The following is a 17,761-nucleotide window of genomic DNA, read 5'->3' as shown; positions in this document are numbered from 1 at the left end:
TTTACCCTGGTGACTGAGTGGCTGAAAGGGAGCTGGGGCCCCCGCCTCTGCCCAGCATCACAGGAAAGGATCTTGCCCCAGATTGCTAGCCTGGGGGAAAGAATTAACAGTCAAAATTCAAACTACAGTTTCTTTGTAATAAATGTGTTAACCGCATTTGCACCATCGTAAAATTGAAAAATCCTAAGTCGAGCCATCGTACGTTGGGGACCGTCCGTATGTGGGAGGATAATACTGGGTCTCATATGACACCGTTCTCCAGAACTATTGAGAACTCTTTAAATGGAGATTTCTTTCACATCATTTTAATGATAAAATCATCAGGGAGGAGGAAGGCCTGTCTCCTAGTGCGTTGACTCAGAAACCGCCAGCTTACAAGAGCCTTGTGTAGCACCATCTGCGGAAGCAATGTTTGTCTGCATGGCCCTTCTCTGGGCTGGCCCTCCTGGGGAGGGGGGAGGATCTGGTGATTCAGGGGCCACTGCCATCCTCCCCTCCAGGGGAGGCCCATTCTCTTGGACCCCCTGGTCTGGCAGCACTTCTTAATTCCACAGACACCTCTGGAAGTCTGGAAGTCAATGAAACTCATTCCCGTGCACAGAGGGAAGGCTGCGCTGGCCAGCTGCCCCCTCCTCTGGGGCAGCCCTCCCATCTGAGGACAGCAAGGAGCTTCCCCCCCTTTACAGCACCATCCTCTCTCCCAGGGGGCCCGGGGAGGGGGGGAGGGTTAATTACTTCCCCTTATGGACAAATGTCATGGAAATCGCCTCTCAGTACAGGTCTGGATAAAGATAGGAAGACAGAAAAGCAGAATGCGCATTATGCAGGCCTTGTACAGGGGCAGGAGGCCGTGCATCTGGGAGGGATGTTTTTATACAGGAAGGAAAAGCACCCCTTGGCTCAGCACATTGCTTTTGACCCATTCACTCTGCTGGATTGGCCACATGCATGTTGCATTCTGACTTCGTTTGCAATATCCTTTTCTTTCCCATGGCTTAAGACTACAACTGCAGGACAAGATGAAACGAAGTGCCTTCCTTTTTATAGCAGGAAAGTTCCTGAGATTTTGCCAGTTTGATATTCCTACGTGGATGATGGGACTTGCATTCCAGGGATCATGAAAGACTGTGCTGTGATCTGTGGGATACAGAACCATGAGCTGAACTGGATCCCCTCCTCATGGAACTAACAGTTTGGCATGATGACAGGACAAACTCTAAGAAACTTCTCCCGGCTTCAGGGGAAGAACCAGCCTTGACAGGTGGAGCGGGATTGGGTGTGTGAATAACAGGCAAGGTCATCACGGTACAGCCTCGGCAAAGACACGGTGATGGGTCAACATGGAGCCTGGTTGGGGAACGTAAGGTAATGAAGGATGTTCACTGAAATGATTTGGGTACAGATTTTATGACCTTGGATGTCAGACCCTAGCAGTGCCTTTGAAGACGTTGGCATTTGGAGTTGACGTGATCCAGTGATGCTTTAGGAATTTTAATTTGGTGGCCGTCTGGCAGGCAGGAAGGAAACCCGAGATGCGGGACTAGAAATTGTGAGAAAGGCACTGGAGGTGGCCAAGGTACAGCCACCTACAGGTCCTAAAAGTTAGAATTTATAGTTTTGAATGCAATTATTTTTACACTTAAACATCTGCAAAGTGAAGCTGCTCTGAAGATTGCCTTGAGAAACTAACCTAAAATCTTAATTCACATTTTCTGTGATTGCAGACAGTTGCCCCCAAAGAACAGCTTTTTATAACTCTGACACTACCTGGTTGACCCAACCCAGGAGTGGGAAATTTACTCCAGAAATAGTAGTAGGCAGAATTTGCATGCGAGTGTCTTAGCTATAGAGCTTCCTAAAAGAAAGGGAGGTGAGGAGACTTAGCTTACTTGCCAAAATTCCAACTGACTTTTTAATTTTTTATTTATGAGAGGGAGAGAGAAAGAGATGAGCTGGAGGGGAGAGGCAGAGAGAGAGAGGAAGAGAAATCAAGAGTCTTATGCTTAACCAACTGAGCCACCCAGGCACCCCCCAAACTGACTTTTTAAATTCCAACAACTGGTCAACATAGTGTGTCTGGGAATAAGTAAATGCAGCCTCTCTGAGTGTCCCATGTGAAGCCACACGCACAGCCTCACCTCTCAGCGGCCCTCTCCTGCAAGAGCTATGTTGTAAGCCTTTGTTGCTAAATTCAAATTTCAACTAAAATTCTGTGCTATAAATATATTTATTCTCCCCCTTCTCTGCTGCCTTTATATTTAATGGAAAATGCCATGTGAACTGCACAGCTATTACCTCTGCGGCTTTCATGTGGCAAGGTGGCCTTGGCCATCGAGGAGGGCCAAATTCAAATTAAACCCTTGACACCCCGCTTACAAGACATGATAGATATGCTGCCAGGAGCCATCTCCTCTCAAAACCAGATTTGACCAGGAGCCAGAGGGAAGCCAGTGCCGCTTCTGCAAAATATGAAATGAATCCAATTTCCTCCCGACCTTGTCCCGCTGGGCCTTTTATTTTTCTTGTTTTATTTATATTTCTTTATTACCAGCAGTGCTTCTTTCGACCTTGAGTGTCCAACTGACAACCCATCCCTGCAAAATAAAAAAAATAAAAATAAATAAAAATTTAAGAGTCAGGACGGAGCATGGAAGGAAATGAACCTTGAGGGCATTGTTCTTTTTTTGTGTGATTTAGAATATTCTCAGCAGAGATGTCCAACATCATTTGTAGGCATATAGCGACTTCTGTGAAAAAGCAGGTGTGCATTGGTAGCCACGTGATTCCCCCTCCCCCGATTTCCCCCACCCCCTCCAGCAGGACGGGCGTGCTGAGGAGGGAACACGGTGTGTGCAATATCACACATAAGTGGGATCAAAGGGAACAGTTAGGTGGCTATGGGTCTTCACCACAGGTGCAGTTCTTGCCGGCCAAACCTGGCTGCAGGTCCCCACCCAGGGCACGCTTCCCCTTCTTGGTGTTGGTGAGGGGGCTGCAGCCCAGCACCTGCCACAGCTCCAGCCTGGTTGAAAGAGGAGAGAAAAACCGTTCACTATCTGATTGAAGTGGCGGGAGACAAGGGAGGCAGGAATGTAATTACATGAGCTGGAATTGGACCAAGCTGCAGGGGACCATCTCACCTTCCCAGGCCTCCCCCAGAGCTCATTATTTGCAAGTAGGTCCCCAGAGCAATTCTGAAATAACACAAGCATCCAGAAATTGTTTTTTGAGGTAGCACAGGAACACACGTGTACAGTGTTCATAACATTGAAGCACATGGTCTATTTGGGGCCACTGTCCCCATAGCAGTAGTAATGGAGCAGATGTGGTCACCCAGGGTGGAACTGAGGATGCGAGCAGAGGATGGGCAGGCAAAGACAGGGCAGGAGAGCAGAGGTGCCCCATCCCTGCCCTGCAGAGAAGGCCTCTCTGGGCAGAATGATCCATTCAAGAAGAAATCTGCAAGAGCACGATGACTCAAACACAATGCAAGCTGCACAGCCACCCACTCCCTCAGAGCAGGACAGTGTGTCCTGAGCCATGGGGCCCACATTCAACGCAGCACATGGCCCAAGTGGACCTAGACTCAGAGCCCAAGCTCAGGCAGGGAGGGCAACCTTGGAAGCAACCCCTTGATTCCATCTGCTGAAAACAAAAGGTTAGGAGGAGCAAATGCCAACTCCGGGCGTAGTCTGGGAGCTCACCGAAACTAAGATTGTCTGTTAAATGTCCAACCTGCGTCCAAGCTGTGCTGGCCCAAAGCATTACAGGTCTCATGGCTGTCCCCTGTGGCTTTTTTCTTCCTGGTATGGAGGCGGAGAGGAGAGCAGCTGAGAGGAGAGGGTTATAAGTGAGGCCAGGGGCTATCCTGCCTCTTAGAGTGACTCTGAAGAGTCCTGTATGCCCTTTGTCCCAAACAGTGGCCCTGGAAGTAGAAGGTGAGTGGGGTCAGGGTGGCTGGCGCCTGGCCCTGCTGAGCTCCCAGGGAATGCTCAGCACTCTGCTTTCAGGAGGGCAGAGAGATGGGATTTGGCCCTGGCAGTGGTCCTTTGGCTTTGGCATCCTCATTGTCTGACCCCATAAATTTTGGGGAGAAGAGCAGAAATGTACGTACATATCATTTAGATCTTCCTAGAAGATGCACTCTCAAGTCAGCCTTGATTTCTGGAGGCTGTCGTGAGGTCCCCTCCAAACTGCAGATGACCTACCTGATGCCTTGTTTCTTGCTGCAGCTTCCGAGCGTAGATCAACAGGCGACCGAGTCCAGCCCCGGGGACCCAGATGCCATGGCTGGCTGCAGCACACAAGGTAATCTTACCCCTTTCAGCATTTGGAATAAGACGTTTCTATTTTTCAAAGCATGTCCTCTTTCCTTCTTTTTCCTTCTTTCTTCCTCCCTGCTCCTGTACTCCCTCCATGGCTTGCTCTTCAAGAGGATGGAATTTGCTCCAGCCTTTGCTGTTAAATACCATAGAAGTTCTCCACTATACCTCCCTTAGCTGCATGCAGTAGTAAGTCAGTGCACCTGAGGCCTCATGCTTTCTTGGGGAAACTTGCCCCCTCTCCCCCAGAACCCTTCTCCTTCATTTGAGGGGTGTGGGTTTGAAGAGACACTTGACTCGATCTGAGATGGACCTTTTCTTTTTCTTTTCTTTTTTTTTTTTAACAAAAGCATTTATTTGAGGTCTTAGAATTGCAGTTGGGGAACACAGATTCAGGTGGTAACCCAAACTATGTCCCACTAGGGAATAAGAGGTTATTTTTTTATTATTATATTTTTTAAATATTTTATTTAAATTCCATTTGCCAACATATAGTATAACTCCCAGGGTTCATCTCACCATGTGCCCTCCTTAGTGCCTATCACCCAGTTACCCCATCCCCCCATCCACTTCCCCTTCTGCAAAATTTTGTGTCCCAGAGTTAGGAGTCTCTCATGGTTTGTCTTCCTCTCTATGGATGGACCCTTTCTGGAGCTAAAACTATATACCAGGCTCATGTCCACTGAGTTCCTCCCATGGGAGGGAGCCATGCCTGGGCCCCTGTGCCCTCTCGCTTTGGCGAGAGAGGCTGGGGTAGGGATGCTGGAAGTTGTGTCCTGGCGGCAAGGTCTCGCATCAGACATAAGTTGAGAGCTGCAGTACAAAGCCAGAGGTGGAGAGATAGTCTGAGGTGTCAGGAAGGCAGACGAACCCCTAGTAGCAGAACAAGTGGGCAGGGGCTGGGTCCTTAGGTGGGCTCTGGTGGGTGGGTTACTCAGAGATGGAAGTCAGCTAACACATGAGATAACTAAGAGTCCCTGAAAGCACCACCGCTATAGTCCAGGGCTGTCTGCCCTCGACCCCAATTCTGAGTTAACATCTAAGAAATGAGAAAGGAGCATCCTTCTAGAAGGATGCCGTTAGGTTGTAGGAGACCTGTCTCTGCAATTGTAGGATTTGGAAGTGACTTGTCTTTCACTCGGTGGCTCCTAGCAACCCTCAAAAGCCATGTCTGAGAGGTGGTGCCCTGTGACCTGCCCAGAGCTATTGTGACCGCCTTCAGGGCACCGTGGGCCTCAGTCTTCTAGCACAGGTGACCACACCAGCCCAGTTCTTTTATTTTTTATTTTTTTATTTTTTATTGGTATTCAATTTGCCAGCATACAGAATAACACCCAGTGCTCATCCCATCAAGTGCCCCCCTCAGTGCCCGTCACCCAGTCACCCCCACCTCCCCCACCTCCCCTTCCCCCACCCCTAGTTCGTTTCCCAGAGTTAGGAGTCTCTCATGTTCTGTCTCCCTTTCTGATGTTTCCCACTCATTTTTTCTCCCTTCCCCTTTATTCCCTTTCACTATTTTTTATATTCCCCAAATGAATGAGACCATATAATGTTTGTCCTTCTCCGACTGACTTACTTCACTCAGCATAATACCCTCCAGGTCCATCCACGTCGAAGCAAATGGTGGGTATTTGTCGTTTCTAATCAGCCCAGTTCTTTCTAGACTTTGGACTGACAGGGCCCCTTTCCCCATTCCAGCCACATCCCTTCTGAAAATATAAGTTCTGAAGGAAAGCATGGTTGGCAAAGCCAAGCAGTCTGGTGGCTCCCGGAGCCCTGGGCAGACAGAGGTGGACAGAGATTCAGGAATGCATCTGGGCGGGGCCTTCCTCACTGCCCAGCACTTGGGCGGTTAACCGAGCTTGTCCAAGAAACTTGGGGCTGCTTCGGATACCAACTCCTGGCAGAGGGGCCAGCCTGGAAGTGGGCAGGAATGTATGGAAGGGTACTGACAGACACACTCATGGGACAGCAGGCCAAGCAGGTTTCACTTTAGCAAAGATGCCTCCCACCAGGTACTTGCTGTACAGGCTGAGGTTGAGGTCCATGTCACTGTTTTGGCCTGTGCATATCCAACTCTTCCAGCTCATTTGTAGCTTTGGTGCCTTTGTTAAAAGTCAGCTGGGCATAACGGCATGGGTCTATTTCTGGGCTCGGTATTCTCTTCCATTAATCTGTGTGTCAGTCTTTCTGCTAGGATGGCTGTCGCCCGGTGGGAAGCCTTTGTATCAAGCACAGCCAGACCTCTACTTTGCTCTTCTTCACCAGGATGGTTCTAGATCTCCCAGGGCCATGTGTTTCCATATCCAGTTTAGAATCCACTTGCCTGTGTCCACAAAACACTCTAGCTGGGAATGTAGCAGGAACAGCATTAAACCTGCAGCACATTTGGGTAGAATTGCTCTGTTTGCAAGTCTGAGCCTTCTAGTACAGGCACACATCACGTCTGTCTCTCCGCTGATTTGGAGCCTCTTTGATTTCTTTCATTCACATTTTCAGAATACAGATCCTGACCATGTTTTGTTGTGTGTACAGTTGGGAGTTTCATTTTCTTTGGAGCCACTGTAAGTGGTATTGTGTTTTTACTGTTGGTTTCTGCATGCTCGTTGTTAGTACCTGTGACTGACCATGGTACAGATGGGATTCGTTCTTGTGTGTTCAGCTGGTAGCCTGCAACCTTGCCAGACTCATGGATTAGCTCTAGAATTTTTTTTTGGTGGCGGTGAGGGGTTGCTCAGAATGGGGTAGATGCTGGTGGTATTGTTTCTCATTTATTGAAATAAAATAGTGATGAGGACATGGATGCTGGCAAGGGCCCAGGGAAGCTGCTACACCCAGCCCTGACTGACGGCTTGTAAATCAACCCACCCCTTTGGCAAAGCATCTTGATAAAGAGCCATAAAAATGTTTATGCCGTTAGATGTGGTGATCACACTTCTGGAACTGCCCTAGGAGAGTAACATTAAAAAAAAAAAAAAAAGAAAGAAAGAGAACCGTAGGCATGAAGATAACGTGCATTTTTCTTAGGAGTAAAAGCTTCCAGGGGCAATGAAGTCTATTGGTAAGAGTCAAGGAAACTATGTTACATACGCTAAATATGTCATTATACATTAATTCAGAAAAAATGCTTGTAATCTGTTAGGTGAAAAACTGGAAGTCCACTAGGGTTATTGCTCCTGTGTAAATGAGCTCACAATACAAGCAGGTGAGAGAATCTTGGCCAATGAGCTTCCCCTATCAGGTTATCCTCATTCTCTAAGTTTCCATTAATTATAGCTATTCAGAGCCAAGTCACATTTCTCTCTCTGTGACTCCATTTTCTGGAGGAACTCAGCCATTGGGTTATTGCTGACATTAAGAAAATTGGGATCAAGGGTAGATGCTTATGTCCAATCTCATCAAATGGTACATATTAAAAATGGGCAGGTTTTTGTATATCAATTATACAATATGTTAAAGCTGTAAAAAAAAAAAGAAAAATGAAGATCAAAAGACATCAGCAGGAATGAATATTATTCAGAATAATTTTAATATGCTGTTGTGTAATTTTGATACAGTTAATAATTACACTTACTGGTTTGAAGTTTTCTAACCATAGAGAGAAGTGTTTCTTTTCTACATCGATACATTCACCTTTGAGTGCCTGCCCAGTCATTCCCTTAGAATAAATCGCTATGAGTGAGATTGCTGAGTGCAAGGAAGTGGGTATTTTAGGTTTTGATGTGTCGGCCATGTTGCACTCTGGAAAAGTTTTATTGCTAGTGTATGTATCCACCAACAATGTCCATGACACCCCGAGACATCATCATTCCTGATGTCTGTCACCCCTGCAGCTGAACGTGAGATGCACGCAAGATTAAGCACCTTTTTACATGTTTATTACCTATTTGTAGGTCAGTTTTCCACCTACTTTTTTGCAGTGTTTTGTTGGGGGGGGGTGGATTTATAAGAAAAATATTTATTAAATAGAGACATTTCCTCACCTTTCCTAGTCATTGCAGGGGTGCTTTCCTAGTTTGTGCTCTCCCTCCTATTTCTTTTTTAAAGATTTCATTTATTTGTAAGAGAGAGAGAGAGCATGAGGAGGGGGCAAAGGGAGAAGAAGATTCCCCACTGAGCAGGGAGCCTGACGTGGGACTCAATCCCAGGACCCTGAGATCATGACCTAAGCGAAGGCTTAACCGACTGAGCCACCCAGGCACCCCTGCTTCCTCCCTATCAATGATGTCATTTACCATACAACTTTTATAATTTTTTTTTTTACAATTTTTCTTATTGTCAGATTTGTCAAGCTTTTCCTTTCTGGTGTCTATCATTTTTACAAAGTCTTTCTTCACTCCAAGTTCGTAGATTTATTCTCTTATATTTTCTATGAGTATTCTTCTAGTACCTTAAAAAAGAAAAGGATTGGGGCGTCTGAGTGGCCAGTGAGTTGAATGTCCGACTCTTGGTTTTGGCTCAGGTCATGATCTCAGGGTAGAGAGATTAATCCCCACATCGGGCTCTGCACTGAGTGTGGAGCCTGCCTAAGATTGTCTCCCTCTGCCCCCTGCCTCCCCTCTTTCTAAAAAAAAAAGAGAAGAGAAGAAATAAAAAGATTAATCATCTTAAAAAAAAATTTTTTTTGCCATGATTTCTGAGGTTTGGTTCATCTTTCTGTTTCTGCTAATTGTCTCAAAGCATCTAGTAAGGGAGCAGGGGTAGACAGGAGAGGGCAGAGGAAGATGGTGGAAGGCAGGGGTAGACAGGGGAGGGCTGGTGAAGCAAGAGTACTCTAGAAATGGCCTCCTCCGTTCCATGGCCTCGTGACCCTCTTCCCCTGAGGCCCCTCAGCTGTGTGTCCTGTGTGTTGGCCTGGGCCGTGAGGTCACCAACCGCTTGGCATGGGCAAGCTCGCAGGTAGAGAGCACTGGAAACAGACCTCCCACAGGACCCATGCAAAAGGATGGAAGGAGTTGCTCACGCGGCTGTGATTCTTACAAAGCTCCCCGCAGCGAGCCACTGACCTCAGATGTCTGCCCCGATGGGTGAGGAGCCTCATGGAAGCCGCTCTGACGTTGTCTGGTAGAGGGATGAGAGCAGAGGGAGCAGTGCTCCTTAAACCTTAATAATGTGCACACAGGCCCCTGGGATCTTGTTAAGACAGATTCTGATCCAGGCCCCCGCCCCCGGGGTGCCAGCCTTGGAGTGGTGGGGGACAGGAGCCCGAGCTGGCCAGCATCACAGGGAGAGAGGGCAGGGGGTGTACACTTGAGGTGGGGTGGCATGGGAATCACCTGGGGCCTTGTTCAAACCCCAGTGGCTGCGCCCACCCCCGAGTTTCTGATGTGGGGACCTGAATGTGACACGTGCCCCAGCGGTGCTGATGCTACCGGCCTGGCCCGGGCTTGCAGTCCAGGCCCTGGGTCGTTCCTCTGTGTGCGGCAGGCAGCTTCTCGGGCCTGGAAGGGCCTGGCTGGGATGCCCGACTGCCCCCCGGGCCCGCCTTGCTATGCATGGGCTATGTCCACAGAGCCTCCTGTGCCGCCTCCTTCCTGTACTTCAGATGCCCTGGGCATGCCCTGGATGGGAGTTGGGGCTGGTTTCTGACTTCCAGTCCCTTGTGGAATGTGAAGAGTGTAAGTGCCCTGCACCTATACCCCTCCTGGGATGATTTTTGGGAGGTCATCTGGTGTCCACTAAAACCTTCCTGCGTCAAGCATTTGTGAATTTGCTCAGCGTTTCCATGCCCTCAGGATTACAGGATTGTCTAGATTTGGTGTTGAAGGGCAGCCTGCTCAGGCCCCCTGGGAGGGCTCCAGGAGGCAGAGATTTTCACTCTCGGCTCCAACAGGAGTGTGGACAGGACCTGTGCCTGTTGGGTGGCTCTGTGGTAGCCCAGCATCCTTGCTAACTAACACTGTCTCTTGCCTTGCAGAGCCTGTGGATAGCTCGAGCCTCATGGCATCCGAGGGTGCCACTGCACCCGGCCTAAGCCCTGAAGACCCTATGGGTGCCTCGCAGCCCCTGCCACCCAGCCTTGAGCCCCCAGAGGGCCCTGACCAGGGCACGCGGGTGGTGCCAGGTCCTGGGCATGTGGCCCGCTCCACCAGCGACCCCACTTCGTGCTCATCCAGTGTGGCAGGTATGACTGGTCCAGTGCCCCTGTGTCCCTGGCGTGTGCCCTGCTCTGCCCTGGACACTGCAGGCCTTGGTGAGCTGAGAGTCAAGGCCAGGCCTTGGGACCTCTGTGCAGGGAATGTAGCCTTAATGCCCGAGGGCCCTAGGGAGTGGTGGCCAGGTAGGGGCCCCTGCTGTACACCCACCAGGCTTCCTACTTTCTAGCTGGGGAGGAAGGGGAGGAGAGATGGAAGGTGATGAGAGCTCACCTGGGGTCAGCTAGCCTCTGACTTTATCCTGCTGGTTCTGCACTAGCTGTGGGGCTCAGGTGGGGACTCAGGTCAGGCAGGTTACCAAAGGCTGTATCCATCGACCGACCTTGATGGCTCTTCCCTGGGACTAGCCTGGGCTCCACACCTGTGGGCCGTGCCAGTGCCTGGTTAGTGGTCTGGTGGGACCCAGGGCCACATAAGGCAGGGCTGTGCCTCAATGGCAGTGCTGGGTTGGTGGGGTGTCCTCTGGCACCATTGGCAGCACTCCCTATGTGGCCTGGAGCCCGGGTCAGAGTCGCCCCTCGTGATTCTGAGGGGTTGGTGCCCTCCCTGGGCTGCAGCTCCCCAGGGGGCCTGTGTGCCCTGGAACTAGAGAACCACCACTTCCTCCCACGGTGCTAGTTTTGAGTGGGGAGGATGGCAGTGTCTACACCGGTAAGGACAGGTGGGAATTATACAGCTGCAGGGCCGTCGGAGTGTGGACTTCCTACCCTGGAACCGAATGAGGCCCAAAGAGGCCCCCTGGGTGCCTGGCCTCAGTGGTCCAGTCCAGCTGAACCCCAGATAGATGAGACCCGTGTCCCAGGAGAATTGTGTCCCTGGAAGGAACCAGGAACCTGCCCAGGTCATTGCCCTCAAGGGCCCTCCCAGGTAGAAATGCCAGATTTGCCCCTCCAGGCTCCTGGGCCTTCGCTCCTCTGTCTCTGCCCAAGTTCAGGTGCCGGCTCACCACACGGGACTCCATCAGAGGCTTCTCCTGAGCCCCCCCCCATGCTGGGGGATTCCAGACTTAGCCCCTCTCTGCTCCTGTGAGGGCTGTTACCTGTAGGATCCCATGTACGTGGGGTGTCTGCTCTGTGGCCTCTCATGGCTCCCTTGGGCCTATCCCCCATTCAGGGAAGTTGGGGCTCGGCCGATCATGGCATTTTGGGGGTGGGAATGAGGAGAAGAGGTGGCTGGATGACAGGTTGTCACAGGGCCTTCTCTGCGTCCCCACACCAACCCTCTTCTCAGCCAAACAAGGTAGTTAGTGTTCGGACTGGCAAAAGCATGTGCGTCCCCGGGATCTCTGGGGACCCTCAGGTGCAGATGGGCATTCCGATTGAGGGTGCTGGGTTTGCTTGCGGCCCTGGCCCTTTGCTGGGCTGAGGATGTGACAGGCCCGGGGCGGCCCCTGCCTTGTGGGAGCCAGCAGTGGGCCTGCTCCCGTTGGATCTGCACACGGGTTGGCAGCAGTATGGGAGGCCCCCCTCTGCTGGTCTGGCATCTAGAGGGTACTTCTCAGCCACGGGAGGGGGATTGTAGTGTCCTCAGGAACTCCTTTCTCCCTTCCACGTAACTGAATACTCTCTCTGATGAAGGCAAGGCCTCTTCACACACCCCCTCCTGCAGCCGGGACCTCGAAGCAGGACCATCCAGGGCTGCTCTGGGGACTGGTGAGACATCCTTTTCTAAACCACTTTGACACCTGCTGTGAATGGGGAAGGTGGGCAGGGGTGGGGGCAGTGTCTGGTGGTCCTTGGCTGCCCGTGTGTGTGTGTGTGTGTGTGTGTGTGTGTGTGTGTGTGTGAGAGAGAGAGAGAGAGAGAGAGAGAGAGAGAGAGAGTCGGGGCCTCATGGTGTCCCCCAGGAGCACGGGCTCTCCAGCTCTGTGGGCTTTGAAAGGACAGCCTTGGGACACCTGGGCGGCTCAGTGGTTAAGCATCTGCCTTCAGCTCAGGGCATGATCCCCTGCAGGGAGCCTGCTTCTCCCTCTGCCTGTGTCTCTGCCTCTTTCTCTGTGTCTCATGAATAAATAAAATTAGAAAAGAAAAGAAAGGACGGCCTTCCCTTGCCTCTGTCTCCTCAGGAGAACACCTGAGAGGCTATCACTGAGTTAGCATGCACGTGGTGCTTGTTTCCCTGTATTTATGAGATGCTATTTTAAGGGGAGATTGGCCTCCCGTGTGAGGTTTTTTTTGTTTCTTTGTTGTTGTTGTTGTTGTTGTTTTTTTAACAGTTTCTCTTGCTTAGTTGTCAGGCTTGCTCCGCTGCCACCAAAAGTATGCCAGACCACCCAGACTGTGTTTCCTTTGTGTGACTTGAAACATACTGTGGGCAAGTCAGGCCTAATCTAGCGCTTGGGAGACAGTCACAGGAGCCTGCCCAGGGCTGGCTCTCCCTGGAGGCACTGTCAGGCCGTTGTGCATTCCCTGGCTCGTCCGGAGTGGCCATGGGCCTTGTTGTGAACTAGTGTTGTTTCCCTGGCCTTGCCTGGTGGGGACTGGGAGCCAGACCCTGGTGTTCTGAGCCCTGGTGCCAGGGAGAGGTGGTGCCAAGAGGAGGGGTCAGGTGCTCTCACTGCTCCTCTGTCACCCCCAGTTCTGGTCTTAAGGTGGCCCACTCTAGATGCCATCAGCCCCACAGGGGCAAAGGTCATTGAGCCAAGGACAGCTGAGAAGGATCAGCCCCCTGTGAGTGCAGGACTTCCCGCAGAAGAGACCAAAGGAAGGGGGTCCCGACCTGTACATGCCCCTCTCTCCCTACCCGCTTTGCATTTTGCCCTCCCATCTCCAGTCCTCCAGCTCCAGGTGGAGCTGTGGCCCCTCTGGGTTAACCCAAGCTCCATTCAGGGCTGAGAGGGGCCAGGCCACCCAGGGGACGAAGGGACATGGAAGCAGGGTCAGTCCCATAGCTGCTGGCCCCAGAACGTGGAGATGCCAACAGAAAGCTTGCCCCAGTAGGCTTGTGTTCACTTGTCAAGAACTTCTATAACAGCGGCCTTCTGTTTTGTTCTGGTTGTTTTCAGATTTTATCTTTTCCCTTGATTTCTAGTTTCGCGATCACACTCCATCACGGCGGCCTGTGCATATCAGCACCTGCGCTCGCCCCCTGGGCCCCTGGACACCTGGAGAACGGACCAACGGGCAAAGCCAGAGGCCTTACATACCGTCTTCAAAGAGCGGCCACACGCGTTGGTGCACAGCGAAGCCCACACAGACCCCCAGGGTTTGGTGGTGAAGTTCTTGGAACACTCGAACTGTGCGCTGCCTCCTGAGGTGCGGCACGTGGTGGGCACATTCTGCCCAACGGTTGCCCCTGATGAGCCCCACATGGAGGAGGCCGTCCTCAGCGCCACTGTGCTGGACCAGGTGTGAGCAGGCCGCAGGGCCCGACGGGGACATGAACAGGCCCGGGCCAGAGTGTCCCTGCTGGCGGGCCTGCTGCCCAGGAGTGTCCTGGGTGGCCCGGGTGGGGAACCCCTGTCTTTCTCTGGAGGAGGATCTGGTCCCTTGTTTTCTTGGGGATGACACTTCCTACCTATCCCGGTAATATAGAAAAATGACTCTCAATGGCCATCATCAGTTCCTTGGTTTTTTCAGGCACATCACACCCCACCAGCGTTACGGGAACACAGTGACAGGTGACAGTGGAACTAGAGACAGTGAAGTAGCTTCAAAACCTGGGCCATCAGAAGCAAGATTCTCTCTCCCCCCACCTCTGAGTGAGTTGAGTGTTCCGTGGCTAGAGGAGGGTATCCAGTAATGAGACCATTTTCTTATATGGTTTGTGTCATGCAGTGTTCTACCTTTTATCGTCTGCTGAGTGGAAAGAAAATGGGTAATTCTAGCACGGATGGCAGCCTGGGCCCAGCTCCCTGCCTGCAGGGTGCAGGGCTATTGTGCTTACAAATCACAACAGGGGACCTCGCTGTGGCCGCTCTGCTTCCTGGAAGCAAGCTGGTGTGGCAGGGAGCTTTGCTTGACACCCCCACCCCCATCTGCCCCCATCACCCAGGCTCCTGGGCCTCCCGTCGCCCCCCTCCCTCCATGGGGTGCCCTTCACACTGTCTCTCCAGCTCTTTTCCTGTCTACTGTCTCCTACTCTGCAGACACCTTTGGCGAGCCCCCGTGGGGCTTCTCGCTGTCTGCTGTCCCAAGATGGCCTGGAGGGGGTGGGGGTCTAGGGGAAGAGGCCTGTATCCCAGGATCTGTGCACTCCCCACAGAGCATGTCACGGATGACCCCAGAGCATTCCCTTCCCAGCCAGGCAGCAGCTACGTCTGCATTGGAGGATGCAGGTTGTAAATCGTTTCTTTCCATCCAAAACCCCCTGAATTGGCTACTTGGAAGCAGGCCGGCCCAACCTCTCTGTGGGGGCAGCTTGGGCATTTTGACTTTCTTGGTACGTCTCCCCACCCCCACCCCCCATGTTCTGGCAACCTTAACAGTAGCCACTTCCCCACAATGGCCCTGGAGCAGCACTGTTCTCAAGAACCTTCTGCAGCGATGGGAATGCCTGTCCCTGTGCCATCCACAGCAGCGGTCACCAGCACCTGCACTGCAGCCCTCATCGAACAAGGAACTCACGCTTCTCAACCCAGAGCCCAAGGGTTGAGAGAGCCCAAGGCCTAGCACGGAGAGTGCAGGGGGAGGACCCGATGGTTACCCACTGTTGCTCGCTGTCCAACAGTCTAGGCTCTGTGTGCTGTCCTCCCCTCTGCTCTGCGCCCCACTGTAGCCAAACTGCTGGGTGGAAGCTGGGAAGGGGGTGGCAGGGAGAGTCTGCAGTCCAGACGCCAGGAAACCCCCTGGGAACGGAAGTTCAAGAAGCCTGCAGTGACGGTCAGCTTGGAGCACTTTGCTTCAGTCATGTTCCTTGTTCACTGCCTCCTTTGCCTTTGGAAGAGGTGAGAAAGCTGGAAAAATTCCCATCAGACCTTTGGATGCCAACCAGAACTTTTCCACTGGAGAATCCCAGAGATGAGCACTTTATCCAGACTATCAAATGGGAAATCCCTAATTTCTCTCAGCTGAGGGCTTCTGAAGTACCCCCCCCAAAGCAAATCCCTTCCAGGTACGCTTAATCAATGGTTTTTCCAAGTGGCCTCCCCTGAGCCCATCCGCAAGGCATTCATGGCCTCTGAATCCAGGCATTCTCAGTGTTGCTGGGGTGGGAAGTGGAGTTTAGGGAGCTGTAGGAATGTTCGTTTGCACATGCTGGGGCCCCACTTTCAGGCTTGGGGCCCACACAAGCAGTGGCGCTGGGCCGAGCCCCGGGGCTAAGCCTGCGCTCTCTGACCTGGCTTCAAGTTGACTGAGGCAGCCCCTTGCCCTCCCTCACACCTGTGGGGTGGAGCTCAGGCATCAGTATTTTTACTGTGCACCAGGGGGAGCGGCCGCCAGGAGCTGCCCTGGTGCTCTGTGCCCTTTGCTTCTCCTCCCTGCAGCGGGACAGTGTGTTTTCTGCCATCCGGGGCTCCTGCTGCCACCTGGGCCTCCACTCATGTACAAACGGGTGATCCAGCCAAAGCCCAGAGTCCCAGATGTTCTCAAGGGCTCTGCCCTTCACACACCCTTCCACGCTCAGTTGTGCTTTTGCTCTCAGCAACTCTGTCTTGCAGTAGAGGAGAATGTAATCAATTTTATACCACTGAGCTAGAACCTTCTGCCCATCTCCTACGGGCCCCAGGTGGCCCATGTGGGCTCTAGCAGGGCCCAGATCCTGGCTTTCTGGAAAGGTTCCAGATGAGAGAAGTGACAGAGCCACTAGGAACAAGCCAGGGAGCGGACCTGCCAGTTCTAGTACCCGAGACCCTGCTCTGCTCAGTGGCATCTGGGAGCCAGGAGCCCCAGCAGCGGGCACCCCCAGCCCTGACCATGTGGGCGCGTGGTGGAGCGCGGTGGGGAAGCTGGTTTCCTCCTCGTGCTGGTACACCCTCTCCCACCTCTCCTTTCTGTAGAACATCAGCAGAGCCCGACACGCTGTGCCAGGAAGCTAAAACATGGGACCCCTACCTGCAGGGACCCCCCCCACCTGCACAGGCCTGGGTCCTGAGTGCTCTCCTGGCCTTTTCCCCACAACCCAAATGGGGTCGGTTGGGTTGTGTGTGTGTGTGTGTGTGTGTGTGTGTGTGCAGAGCCTGTCCATACACTGCCATTTGCCTGGGGGCCGGAAGAAGGTTGTGGTGGGTGAGCTCCAGACCCCACCTCTCTGGCAAACAAGGGGGGACTCATCTGTCACAAGGACCTAAGGTCTTCTTCAGCTGGTGACAACAATGCAAACTAAATGCTTGTAACAAACCACGTAACAGAAAGCTTATTTCAAATGGATGTTTCCTGCTCCCCTCCCCCCTGCCCCCAGCTGTATTGATTCACAGATGCTGCTATTAGGCAGAATTTATAGGCAATTGTTTTCAAGCCACAGGAGACCTGTTTGTACAACTTGAAGGTTGTATTTATTTAATGTACCTCAAGGTGTTTTCATAATGATCAGTGTTTTAATAAAAACTATTTCTGGCCTCTGTGTCTCTGGGTCTAATTGGGACAGACAGGCAGAGAGCCCATGTGGGCCTCTGAAGACCAGGATCTCCAGCGGCGGCAGGGAGCACGAGGCACCCACGGCTGTCCAACCGTGTCTCCCCATATCTTTCCAGAAAAGGGCAGGGTGTGGGGGCCAGGAGGCGGGAAGGTGCCCCCCCCCCCCCCGCCCCACGCAGGCCCTGCCAGAGCTGGCTCGGAACATTCTTTAATTTGGATTTTTTATGTGAATCATTTGATGGGACACCCCCCCCCCCCGCCACCCTATACCCCACCCTCATGTCATTTGCTAGCCATGCCTTTTGTCTCCAGAGCCTGTTCACCTGCCCTGTCTTGGGCAATACAGGGACCTACCTCTTGGCTCTCCTAGGCTAAGGTCCGTTCCCTCCAGCTTTTATCCATGTGACATTTCCTGTCATCACCCAAGGATGTGGGGTATCTCTGGCTAGCTGTGAAGGGCCTCTCATCAGTAGCTCACAGCATGGAGTGCAGATTGCTGTGGGGAGACCAGAGGTGGGTCCCACTGCGCCAAGCTTCCCAGACCATCAGGGGGACACATCACTCCAGGCCTTGTGATCAAAGCCCATGTTCACCCCTACTTCCCTATACCAGGTGACAGGCCACAAATAACCCTACAGGTAAGCAAACACCACTGGGATGGGTTGTCTAAGTTTCTGTTTTATACACACACACACACACACACACACACACACACACACCCCTCATCTCTCCTGGAGATAACTGAAATTTAAACCAGGAGAACAGCAAG

At 52.2% G+C, this 17,761-nt stretch overlaps 1 protein-coding gene across 6 annotated transcripts in view; it reads left to right on the top strand.

Moving 5' to 3' along the window:
- Nucleotides 1-16,973, top strand: part of FAM189A1 (family with sequence similarity 189 member A1) — a 449,858-nt gene extending 432,885 nt beyond the window's left edge. For all 6 annotated transcript variants that reach the window (XM_041752472.1, XM_041752474.1, XM_041752471.1 and 3 more), the window contains 4 exons: nt 4,233-4,308; nt 10,240-10,446; nt 12,055-12,129; nt 13,508-16,973. In XM_041752472.1, the coding sequence (XP_041608406.1) occupies nt 4,233-4,308; nt 10,240-10,446; nt 12,055-12,129; nt 13,508-13,830 (681 nt within the window). In that variant the 3' untranslated portion in view covers nt 13,831-16,973. The remainder of the gene's footprint in view (nt 1-4,232; nt 4,309-10,239; nt 10,447-12,054; nt 12,130-13,507) is intronic.
- The last annotated feature ends 788 nt before the right edge of the window (nt 16,974-17,761 follow it).

The sequence above is a fragment of the Vulpes lagopus genome, chromosome 4, assembly GCF_018345385.1.
Source record: "Vulpes lagopus strain Blue_001 chromosome 4, ASM1834538v1, whole genome shotgun sequence".
In the NCBI taxonomy this organism is placed as follows: Eukaryota; Metazoa; Chordata; class Mammalia; order Carnivora; family Canidae; genus Vulpes; species Vulpes lagopus.
This window is presented reverse-complemented; position numbering and strand designations above follow the sequence as displayed.